The sequence below is a fragment of the Coregonus lavaretus genome, assembly GCF_964263955.1.
Source record: "Coregonus lavaretus genome assembly, chromosome: 1".
Taxonomy (NCBI): domain Eukaryota; kingdom Metazoa; phylum Chordata; class Actinopteri; order Salmoniformes; family Salmonidae; genus Coregonus; species Coregonus lavaretus.
The window spans coordinates 75903620-75916251 of NC_139988.1; the positions used below are offsets into that span (position 1 = coordinate 75903620).

Here is a 12632-nt window from a genome sequence, read left to right on the forward strand (position 1 = left end):
TGATATATATAAAATAGTAGAACTACAAAAGTGTTGCTCTCCACTTTCTGGAGGACCGAGTTTTGAAATCAGTGGAATGCCAGGTGGAATTAGAGTATGATAGCTAAGGAGATGGAGAACATTCTGGTGTTTGATTGCAAATATGTAGTGGGAGTCGAAAATAAAACACACAGAAGACTGGCTCGCTAGCTAACGGTACATGTATGATCTGTGTAGTAATATTATTAGTATCGCAGCAATTTGCATTGCTAGTTATAGCCTAATGTTAGCTAGCTAGCTAACATTGAACCTGGCTGGTTAGTTACCTGCCGATTCATGCAGGGTAGTAACGTTATGAGTTATGAGTATGGTTAATTGTTTAGCTATTTACATGTCTAAACAAAAGACTCCACTATGCAAGTAACCATTTCAATAGAATGTTCATGATGTCACTGTGACAACTGACGATAGACGTAGCTGGTAAATTTGCTCTGGCTATCTACTCCGATTTCACAGCACTATTTTCTGAGTGTGTCAGAGCGCAGAATAACTGACAAATTTACAAATGCTCAACATGTGTTGAATATGGCCGGTGACAGTAAACGTTGGCAAAAAAACGTAATTAAATTGTTGCCAGCAGCACAGTTACAGTCACCAACGCTCTGGATAACATAAAAACAGCCTAACCAGCTCTGCTAGGGCGAGTAAAATGGTCAGTGAGCTGTTCTCTCATTTGTGTCTGGAAGTAGCTAGCAAGCTAGCCAATGTTAGCGTAGTTAGCTTGGGTACTTGACTGCTGTTAGGTCAGAACACTCGGATCAACCCTACTCCTCGGCCAGAGAGTCCAGTGAGCGAAACGCTCTTAATTTACGAATGGACAATCTGACAAAGCTCTGAGTTTATGAACGCCCAGAGGGCACTCTGAGCACACTCTGACACTCCAGATAAAATTTACGAACACACCTGTAGTATAAACCAGCCTTTAGTCTTGCAATCTTTGGTTGTTTAGTACATTGCCTCACATGTGAATCCTTAAAGAGATGGGTGGGGCTAAGGCTTTCGAATGGTGTGAACGATGCTGAATGGGTGTAGACAACGAAGAGCTCTCAAGTAGGTGTACCAAAACATTCAAGGTCCATTTTCTCAAAAGCTATTTTTTAAAAGAAGAGATCGAATCTCTGTGGCTAAATTATAGGCCTTCTCATGGTGTAGTAGGCTATTCTGAATTATTTCATTTATTTCTGAACAGACAGCAGTAATTCAATAACTTTGGCAGATTTATTTCAATTTATCAGGGGTGCTGCAGCTCCTCCAGAACCGTTCGCAGGGCTATGATTCTATAAGGAAATACAGTGGGGAGAACAAGTATTTGATACACTGCCGATTCTGCAGGTTTTCCTACTTACAAAGCATGTAGAGGTCTGTAATTTTTATCATAGGTACACTTCAACTGTGAGAGACGGAATCTAAAAAAAATCCAGAAAATCACATTGTATGATTTTTAAGTGATTTATTTGCATTTTATTGCATGACATAAGTATTTGATCACCTACCAACCAGTAAGAATTCCGGCTCTCACAGACCTGTTAGTTTTTCTTTAAGAAGCCCTCCTGTTCTCCACTCATTACCTGTATTAACTGCACCTGTTTGAACTCGTTACCTGTATGAAAGACACCTGTCCACACACTCAATCAAATAGACTCCAACCTCTCCACAATGGCCAAGACCAGAGAGCTGTGTAAGGACATCAGGGATACAATTGTAGACCTGCACAAGGCTGGGATGGGCTACAGGACAATAGGCAAGCAGCTTGGTGAGAAGGCAACAACTTTTGGCACAATTATTAGAAAATGGAAGAAGTTCAAGATGACGGTCAATCACCCTCGGTCTGGGGCTCCATGCAAGATCTCACCTCGTGGGGCATCAATGATCATGAGGAAGGTGAGGGATCAGCCCAGAACTACACGGCAAGACCTGGTCAATGACCTGAAGAGAGCTGGGACCACAGTCTCAAAGAAAACCATTAGTAACACACTACGCCGTCATGGATTAAAATCCTGCAGCGCACGCAAGGTCCCCTTGCTCAAGCCAGCGCATGTCCAGGCCCATCTGAAGTTTGCCAATGACCATCTGGATGATCCAGAGGAGGAATGGGAGAAGGTCATGTGGTCTGATGAGACAAAAATGGAGCTTTTTGTCTAAACTCCACTCGCCGTGTTTGGAGGAAGAAGAAGGATGAGTACAACCCCAAGTACACCATCCCAACCGTGAAGCATGGAGGTGGAAACATCATTCTTTGGGGATGCTTTTCTGCAAAGGGGACAGGACGACTGCACCGTATTGAGGGGAGGATGGATGGGGCCATGTATCGCGAGATCTTGGCCAACAACCTCCTTCCCTCAGTAAGAGCATTGAAGATGGGTCGTGGCTGGTTCTTCCAGCATGACAACGACCCGAAACACACAGCCAGGGCAACTAAGGAGTGGCTCCGTAAGAAGCATCTCAAGGTCCTGGAGTGGCCTAGCCAGTCTCCAGACCTGAACCCAATAGAAAATCGTTGGGGGGAGCTGAAAGTCCGTAATGCCCAGCAACAACCCCGAAACCTGAAGGATCTGGAGAAGGTCTGTATGGAGGAGTGGGCCAAAATCCCTGCTTCAGTGTGTGCAAACCTGGTCAAGACCTACAGGAAACGTATGATCTCTGTACCAAATATTAAGTTCCGCTTTTCTGATGTATCAAATACTTATGTCATGCAATATAATGGAAATTAATTACTTAAAAATCATACAATGTGATTTTCTGGATTTTTGTTTTAGATTCCGTCTCTCACAGTTGAGTAAGTCACTCTGGATAACAGCGTCTGCTAAATGACTAAAATATAAATGTAAGTGTACCTATGATAAAAATTTCAGACCTCTACATGCTTTGTAAGTAGGAAAACCTGCAAAATCGGCAGTGTATCAAATACTTGTTCTCCCCACTGTAGATGACAAATGCAACGCTGGAGAGATGAGAGTTGCAGGCTCATGTCTATCAGAACAGAAAGATGGAGAGAGATCATAAAAAGTGAATCTCATTCTAGTTCTTTGAGAGAAACAGGTGCGCTTCTCACACGGCCACCCGTTGGTCTCAAACTTACTGTAGGTTACAATGTTGCGCAAACCATAAGCCCAGGCCGGCCCAACCCGAATCAACTTTTGGACTATCAGGCCCGGAATGATTATCTACTTTTTCAAATTATGGGCTTTTTGGAGGGCAAGAGAATTAACGAAGAGGAAACTCAAATTAACTTTGATCTCTTTTATTGTAATCTTTACATTGCAAAAAGTGAAAATGTTTATTTATGCTAAGAGAGGTACCGTTAACATGCACTGCCTGCTAATTATCTATAGGCTATGTTTCAACTTGTCAATTTCAAATGTCTAATAATTTTCTAACAAGTTGTATTTTCTAACAACAGTTTGAATTGAGGTGTGTTCCCCCTCCTCATTAATTCACATAGAAGTAGCCCATTTCAGTGTTGCGGACAATTTATGTTTGAAGGTTTACTGAGCCAGACAAAAGGAGTGCCCTTCCCCATTTCTTCCGCACATCAAGTATGCAGACATTTGCGCAGTCTTGCACGAACTGGCAAATTTTCTGGCTGGAGCTCGCATTGTTGCATTGTTGTTTTCCTTACAAATAATAACTTTGGAGGAATGTGTGCGTTCCTACCAAGGTAAGGACCTTATTTTCTGTATATAGTGTTGTCGTTTCTACTGTAGCATACAGTATATATGTATGTACAGTGGGGGAAAAAAGTATTTAGTCAGCCACCAATTGTGCAAGTTCTCCCACTTAAAAAGATGAGAGAGGCCTGTAATTTTCATCATAGGTACACGTCAACTATGACAGACAAAATGAGAAAAAAAAATCATGTTTCCACCCCCATGCTTCACAGTAGGTATGGTATTCTTTGGATGCAACTCAGCATTCTTTGTCCTCCAAACACGACGAGTTGAGTTTTTACCCAAAAGTTCTATTTTGGTTTCATCTGACCATATGACATTCTCCCAATCCTCTTCTGGATCATCCAAATGCACTCTAGCAAACTTCAGATGGGCCTGGACATGTACTGGCTTAAGCAGGGGGACACGTCTGGCACTGCAGGATTTGAGTCCCTGGCGGCGTAGTGTGTTACTGATGGTAGGCTTTGTTACTTTGGTCCCAGCTCTCTGCAGGTCATTCACTAGGTCCCCCCGTGTGGTTCTGGGATTTTTGCTCACCGTTCTTGTGATCATTTTGACCCCACGGGGTGAGATCTTGCGTGGAGTCCCAGATCGAGGGAGATTATCAGTGGTCTTTTATGTCTTCCATTTCCTAATAAATGCTCCCACAGTTTGGTTTGGTTTGGTTTCTTCAAACCAAGCTGCGTACCTATTGCATATTCAGTCTTCCCAGCCTGGTGCAGGTCTACAATTTTGTTTCTGGTGTCCTTTGACAGCTCTTTGGTCTTGGCCATAGTGGAGTTTGGAGCGTGACTGTTTGAGGTTGTGGACAGGTGTCTTTTATACTGATAACAAGTTCAAACAGGTGCCATTAATACAGGTAATGAGTGGAGGACAGAGGAGCCTCTTAAAGAAGAAGTTACAGGTCTGTGAGAGCCAGAAATCTTGCTTGTTTGTAGGTGACCAAATACTTGTTTTCCACCATAATTTGCAAATAAATTCATTAAAAATCCTACAATGTGATTTTCTGGAAAAAAAAATCTCAATTTGTCTGTCATAGTTGACGTGTACCTATGATGAAAATTACAGGCCTCTCTCATCTTTTTAAGTGGGAGAACATGCACAATTGGTGGCTGACTAAATACTTTTTTCCCCACTGTATGAATGGAGCATAATGTATTTACAGTTTTATTTACATGGTACTGGTGACAAATAATGCATTCCGATTATTGCATAGATTGAAATGGACACCTATGATGTTTGTAAAATACTTTTTTGAAGGTTGTACTGATTATAATGAGCTAATGCTAAGCTATTTGCCAGCTATGTGTGGTGCCATGTTTGTTGACATTTTACAATGCATCACGTAAATGTCTGTCAGATCAAAGATGTTATAATGAGGTGAAGCTTTCGAATAAACTTCCGGAAGTGAATGAAGGGAAGGGAATGATAGTAGACCACACACCCCCTTCAACATGCATACTGCAAACAGACAAAACTCATCTTGTCTCCTCTTATTATCTTTGGTTGACTCAAAAAACAAACATGGCGGCGCACACAAACTACCCATCGTATGATTACTTTCAATTTCTAGAAAGTGTTTTACTCAATCATTTCAATCAATGTTGAGCTCACCCGTGATGTGATGAATTATAAATAGTAATTGCTATTAGCTAATACATATTGTGGTTTCTGTCAGCCGAGAGTTCTCTAAATACGGGGCGGCAGGTAGCTTAGTGGTAAACAGCGTTATGCCAGTAACCGAAAGGTCGCCGGTTCTAATCCCGGTGCCGACTAGGTGAAAAATCTGTCGATGTGCCCTTGAGCAAGGCACTTAACCCTAATTGCTCCTGTAAGTCGCTCTGGATAAGAGCGTCTGCTAAATGACTAAAATGTAAATATGACCGATTGTGTTACGTCAATCTTTCCTCAGTTAGTGCTAGGACAAATGTAGCCTACGTTTGGATGATTGTGTATGCTGTAGCTACTTCTATGAATGTCTGAACATTGCATCCAAAAATAAACTGGTCACATTCAGGACATAACTTTGTAAGGACTGTGTTTGTGCAAAATGTTTCTGTGAAAAAACAGTGTGGCTGACTGTTGCGTCAATCAAAACTGGACATTCTAAATAAGCATTCTAATCACACCGGTTTGAGCGTACGCTGCAGGGACCACTGTAGAATGATCACACCTGTTTGTTGATAGGAGTGAAAAGGTTAAGAACATACAGTATATTGAACATACGTGACTTTTCTACCAAAACCAAAGTGTGGATTGCAGTCTAATCTCGGTTAACCTAGAAGTAAAATCTTGCGTAATTTGGTCAGCTGTGTGATTAAATTCTGGGTCCATAGGAGTTAGAAATTGGGAGTTCCGGTTTGCGAAGTCTCCACCCTCAGCAAAAGGAAGCTCTTCCTCATGTCCTTGCAACAGTTATTTCACAACCGTTTTTGTGAATAAAATGTTCTATATATTTCCTTTAACATCCAGTTTTTTGTGCTTATTCTTTTACCATTGATACAATTTAGGCTACCAATGGCATATGCATCTTTTTGTGAGAAATTACACTGGTCACTCAAAATATTTATGAGGTATAAATGGCCCACACTTTTAATGAGGCCACGCAAATAGACTTAACTAATTATTAGTAAATGGTTTATAACGACCTACATCTTATGAATGGAGTAATGATTAAGTTATTATAAAGTGCTACCAAATATTGTTTGTAAAAACTACTTACAAAAATCTCTAGTTTATAAATGATTCCAGTGGTAGATGTTCATGCTGAAGTTAAATGTGGGCCCTTTTTCTTCATCATCATTGTTAGTGAATGAGTGTAAATGTCTGGAAATCACAAGCTTTACAATGGGAAATCCTATAGATATAGCGAATGCTAAAAAAATTCTACCAAAAGCTAGCTGACAAGCTAGCTGAAGGGTGGCAGTAGAGGCAGATGTTGCTGTGTGGCTCATTGAATGGCAAGGCAAGAACATATCATGTTTTAAATGTCCTTCTTACAGGTGGGAGCTAGCATTGCGGTAGAATTGGGAACCAGCGTGGATCCTATTTGGTAGATTTGATTGAATGTGGATGCAATAAACCAATATAACTTTCAGATTGATTACGATTTGATCTCTGGCCTCTAACTGCTTCGTTATCTCCACACAGGATGCTGAAACGGAGAGAAGGTATGTATCAGGAAACAAATGTTTTGGTTACAATTTGGAACTTTCATGAATAAGCCAGTGTACAAAACATTATTATTAAATCCACTTCAATAAGTGATGAAGGGGAGGAGACAGGTTAAACAAGGATTTTTAAGCTTTGAGACAATTGAAAAATGGATTGTGTATGTGTGCCATTCAGAGAGTGAAATGGGCAAGACAAAAGATTTAAGTGCCTTTCAATGGGGTATGGTAGTAGGTGCAAGGCACACCGGTTTGTGTCAAAAACACAACTATGGGAAGCATTGGAGTCAACGCTTTCGACACATTGTAGAGTCCATGCCCCGACCAATTGAGACTGTTCTGAGGGCAAAAGGGGGGGGGGGGGGGGGGGGTGAAATACGCATGCGCATGTGCTACTTTACAAACAATTGTTTTTAACCTATCTCCAGTAGCTCCGCTTCTGCTCCCCCCTCCCTTCTTGTTCTACTCACCCTGAGGTGATGATCAGATGTCTTTGTCTGTTGTAAGACATGTTGTACAAACATATTTGTCTGTTGTAACTATAAACGACATGATTAACCATACAAATCTAATTTACCGGCCACACACATTTTAACCTGAGTGCAGCAGACTGATCACATGTTGAGAAAAACTGGTTACCGCTAGGCGCCAAATGTTTGGCTGCCCAGAAGTGGAAAAGGCTACTCTTGCAAATTTCAATGATGTGCTGTCCAATAAATTGTGTGTTGCATGATCATTGAGAAGTAAAATAACAATTTTATGTTATTTATGGGTAAAACACAGATTATTTTGCCCCAATGCAATGTAAAGACATGACTAGGCTACAAGTTACATGTAGGCTAGGTTATGTTGTCATGTAGGCTAAATGCATATGGTAATGTTGACCTAAATTAGCATACAAAATATATATTTCAGTGGAGGCTGCTGAGGGGAGGACGGCTCATAATTTGCCCCCTTTCTAATTTTCTCTACTTTTGCATATTTGTGATACTGAATGTTATCAGATCTTCAACCAAAACCTAATATTAGATAAAGGGAACATAAGTGAACAAATAACACAACAATTACATATTTATTTCATAAACAAAGTTATGCAACACCCAATTTCCCTGTGTGAAAAAGTAATTGCCCCCTTACACTCAATAACTGGTTGTGCCACCTTTAGCTGCAATGACTCCAACCAAATGCTTCCTGTAGTTGTTGATCAGTCTCTCACATCGCTGTGGAGGAATTTTGGCCCACTCTTCCATGCAGAACTGCTTTAACTCAGTGACGTGTGGGTTTTCAAGCATTTTGGTTGAAGATCTGATAACATTCAGTATCACAAATATGCAAAAGTAGAGAAAATTAGAAAGGGGGCAAATACTTATTCATAGCACTGTATAATGTATTTTATTGCATATTTTATATTGTACATCTTAATGATCCTGACTAAGTATCAGCCATCTTGAGTAGAAATTGATATATAGGGAAAGATAACCTATAATAAGCCTTCTCATAAGACATTATAAAGGCTCAAATCTCGGCAACCCAGAATGAAATATTGCATGAGCACTGGTTCTAGGATGTTGAGATTGGTGCAGGCGGCAGAACCAGGGCGGATCTTCTTTGATAGGCCACACTTGGAGCAAAGTCTTAATGCTTACTTACTTATTATGCTTGCTTACTGTGCTTATTCATGAAAGGTAATATAACGTGTTACCCATTTTTCTGTTAATAGTGTTTGCTGTGTGAGTTTAACATCACATTTTATGTATGTTTCTGCATATGTACCACAATGGTCAAATAAACCTAAATCTAAGAGTATGTGTGTGTATGTACCAATTTTTCTGCTTCCTTGTCTCCAGAATAGCAGAGATGATGAAGGCTACTGATCCAGAACTGCTTCAGGAGGATGAATTTAAGAATGAACAGCTCTTGAGTTTAACCATCAACCTCCTGCTTTTCATCCGGTCCCAGGTCCCTGTCACCAAGAAACTCTTTCAGAGCTGTGAGTTCAAATCAATTTATTTAAAGATCCTGTGCAATCACTTTTTATTACATTAAGTGTTCATTAAGCCATAAGATAAAGATTTATAAACACTTTTCCAAATATTTTTTACTCCAAAATACTTTTACAATATGAAAACATTTTTTAAACTTAAATAGATTGATTGCTTTTACGCTGGGAAAGTAGGAGGAGATTTATTGTCCAGGACCACAGCTGTGGTTCATTCCCTTTTTCAGCCATGCTGTAGGCACTTAAACATCGTAAATGGGTGTACTAACCATCAAACATTATTGTGGAATGTTGTAATTCATGTTGGCGTTGGCAATGTATTTTGGACATTACTTTTCTCCAAAATAATTTAACTAGCTTTATCCTCGTATTTGGTCGTTTGGGAAGCTATGAGTTGTCGCGTGTATTACGGTTGTTGTAGTCGGATAAAACGAGTATCGCAACGGATATGGGCAATTGTCCTGATACAATAAGGATCCTAGTATTTTTTGTTATTATCCGTGATCGGGAGATTTCTGGGTGTCAGCACAAATCTTTCAATTAAGTGCAAGGTGCTACGTGGTCTAAATAACTCAACTGGCTAGTTTGCCTGTCTGTAAAGAGATCCTGCACTGATTGGATAGAGAAGTGATCACCCGATCACTTCTCCTCGCATGTTTCGTTCTGATCATTTAGATTGCTATGATAAACCAAATTGTGAGGACGTTTGCTAGCATAGTATCTAACAAGCGGGGCGAGGGTAAAAAGATCAAACGCTAATGCGCATTCTGACTGAGTGACAGCCAACTTGTCTGCCTGATGCAAGTTGAGGACACAGACACAAACACACACATCCGCACACTGCTCCTAATCTGCTGCTTTTTAGGTCTATAAACGTGCAGGGAGATTTTGGAATTTTGCCAACATCTACTTAGGCATATTAAAACACTTTCATGTTTTCTGATCACGAGTATCATCCGACTATCAAATGCAGTGGCGGCTGGTGAAAAATATTCTCGGTGGGGCTGTGCCATACTTTTTTTTTCCTGTAACCATCGCAATATATTTTAACACAAACTGCAGGACAGCAGTGCTCAGTGAAACATTCAGTAATTATTTAATGCCAATATTAAAAAGTTGAGGCATTCTTACACAAAAACATATTACACAAACCCAAGCCTTTCATTTGCATTTAAAGTGAACTTTTCACCATTGGTAGTAAACAGGCAACGCAACAGGCATGCTGTCAGAACAGAGTGGAAAGTGGACAATAACATGAAATTATTATAAAGTTTATAGGAAATCTTACACTGTATAAAAGGATGTATAATATAGAAATGGATATCAAGTGGATGAACTCAAACCTTTGACTGGAAGAATAGCATACAGTATTTTATGATCATACTAAATGTGACTAATTGTTAATGTGCTCCAGAACTGCAACAATTAATTGATACGAAACAACATATATACAGTAATATTAGCAAAGACACTATTAAGACTTTCTAGAGTACCATATATAACTGGATTTTTTATGCTAAGGTCAACTATATACAAAGAAACATGCGGCCAGAGCTGCTCTGTGTGTGTGTGTCTGTCATCTTATTTGTACAGGAATTTTATATATATATATAGACAGACAGACAGACAGACAGACAGACAGACAGATAGTGTGTATATACACACAAACTATGTCTAGTAACTGCTTTTAACCTGTGATGTACATAATTAACTGATGTTATTACGTTTTAAAGCCTTTTTCTATTACATTTGTGAGAGGGATGCAACATACTTTGTTCTGCTGTGCACTTAGCAATAAAGTTAATCTTCAATAACAACTAGGCCTCTTCTAGAAATTGACCTGGTGGACACCTGAATAATTATTACAAACTGTGTAGTACTTTCCTGCATTATTATCAACGTCTGATTGTGTCTTCTCTTTCCTTTTAAAATACTAAAACAAATATAATTGTGACGGCTCTATGATAATCACTCACTTTGATGACCAGACACATTTAGGCTTTTAAACTGTTGTAAGTGAACTATTCATCTTTCTAACAACATCTTTATCAGCCAATAGTAAACATAGTTATTTACCTGATTGTTAGCATGCTGTCTGTGAACCTCTGGACAAGTGCTTTAATGAAGACAGGGTCGATGTTCCTCTTCTGCAGCTGGCTGAAAAGCATGTCCACATTTGGCATGATCTTGTGGAACAGTGCCAGGAAAAAACAGAAAGCCTCGTCTTCGAGCATCCTCACAAAGCCCCCCGCCTCTCTGACAGTCGGGGCATCAAAGTTCCCAGAGTCTCTGATGGTCTGGAAACACGTTAGTGGGTGGAAACGTCAGTCGTCTCGTCAGCTTGAATGGCGATAAAATCAGCACTCTTTACTTCCTCCAGGATGTAATCCTTAAGCACTGACAGCATACATTCCAACAGCTCGTTCTGTATCGTCTTTGACGTGCCCTTAAAAACGGTAGCTGTCTTCAGGTGCTCCTCCAGCACACTGTCGAGGGAGGCAACAAAATCCACTAAGCCCCGGAAAATGCCGGGGTTGTCCGAGGAGTCAGTCTCCTCGTGCCCACGCAAGGTCAACTCAAAAGCCCCACAGAACTTCACACAATCGATAATTTTGGATAGAATGTGCCTGTTTTTATCCACCTCCTCATTGTGTTTCCTCACCGCAATCCTGTGGCCGTCATCCAGCTGCGTAGCAATGTTCACCCTTCCTAATACAGCTAGCTTTACAGAGTTGTCCATGTGTGCCCTGGTGTTCTCATGTTTCTTTACCTTCTCTGACAGGTGCTTCATATCCCTCACTCCGGTACCTGTCCATGCTGAATCTGACCCCGTCGTTTTAAAAAGCAAGCACGGAAAGCAAAATAAAGCATTAGCATCAGTGCACCCAGCTAGCCAAGCCTTCCTGGTGTACCAGCTACGGGAGAAGCCGCGCATATACTGCTTCCCTTTCTCGCTAGCCTGCTGTCTGATTGAGAGGTCAGGTTGATCTGGGCCCAGCTCTTTCACCCGAACTTTCTCTGACAAAGTTCTCCTCTCAAACGGATCTTGGAGGAGAGATTTCACCGAGTTAGGGTTGGGTCTTGGAGGAGTAACGTTTGCGTTCGCCATTGTCGTCTAGTAAAATTGGCGCCACTGGAGCCCGGTCCTTATTTTATCAGGGGCGAGCTTGGGGCGATAAAATAATCGCCCTCCTTGGATTCGAATTAAAATCGCTGATTAGCTACATTTTATGTCATACATTCATATCTTAAATTAGCAATTGGCTTAACTGCTACGTAGACCCGCCTCCTCGGGGCACTTTCTGTATCGCCCAGAGCTGACGAGGCGTTTGACAGGCAGAGGAAAGGTTGCGATTGCGAATATGATTTTCTATCATATCTTACACATATTACTGTGTGCATTCCATATTTCAAACACACAAATATTGACATACTGATGTTTTTATTATTATTATTATTATTTTTATTTATTTTTTATTTTATTTTTTAAAATAATTTTATTTAAGGGGGCGGCGCCCTAGCGCCCTCTATCGGCCAGCCGCCACTGATCAAATGTCAATTTACGAATACAATTACAAATACGAGTATGGCCAGGTCAGCACACCCCTAGAAAGCAGATCACTTAGTCGGCCTTCCTACCAGTTCTAAACTATGGCGACATCATCTACACAAATGCAGCTGCCGCTCATTTTATCAAGGGCGACAGGTTTTGCACTCACCATTTCATTCTCTACACTCTAAAAAATGCTGGGTGAA

General features: G+C 40.6%; 1 protein-coding gene across 1 annotated transcript in view; it reads left to right on the plus strand.

Annotated features, from left to right (window-relative positions):
- Nucleotides 1-12632, plus strand: part of LOC311134024 (zinc-binding protein A33) — a gene marked incomplete at both ends in the record, with an annotated part of 34526 nt that overhangs the window by 11381 nt on the left and 10513 nt on the right. The window contains 2 exons of the mRNA XM_084167638.1: nt 6858-6877; nt 8725-8867. Of these exons, the coding sequence (XP_084023764.1) occupies nt 6858-6877; nt 8725-8867 (163 nt within the window). The remainder of the gene's footprint in view (nt 1-6857; nt 6878-8724; nt 8868-12632) is intronic.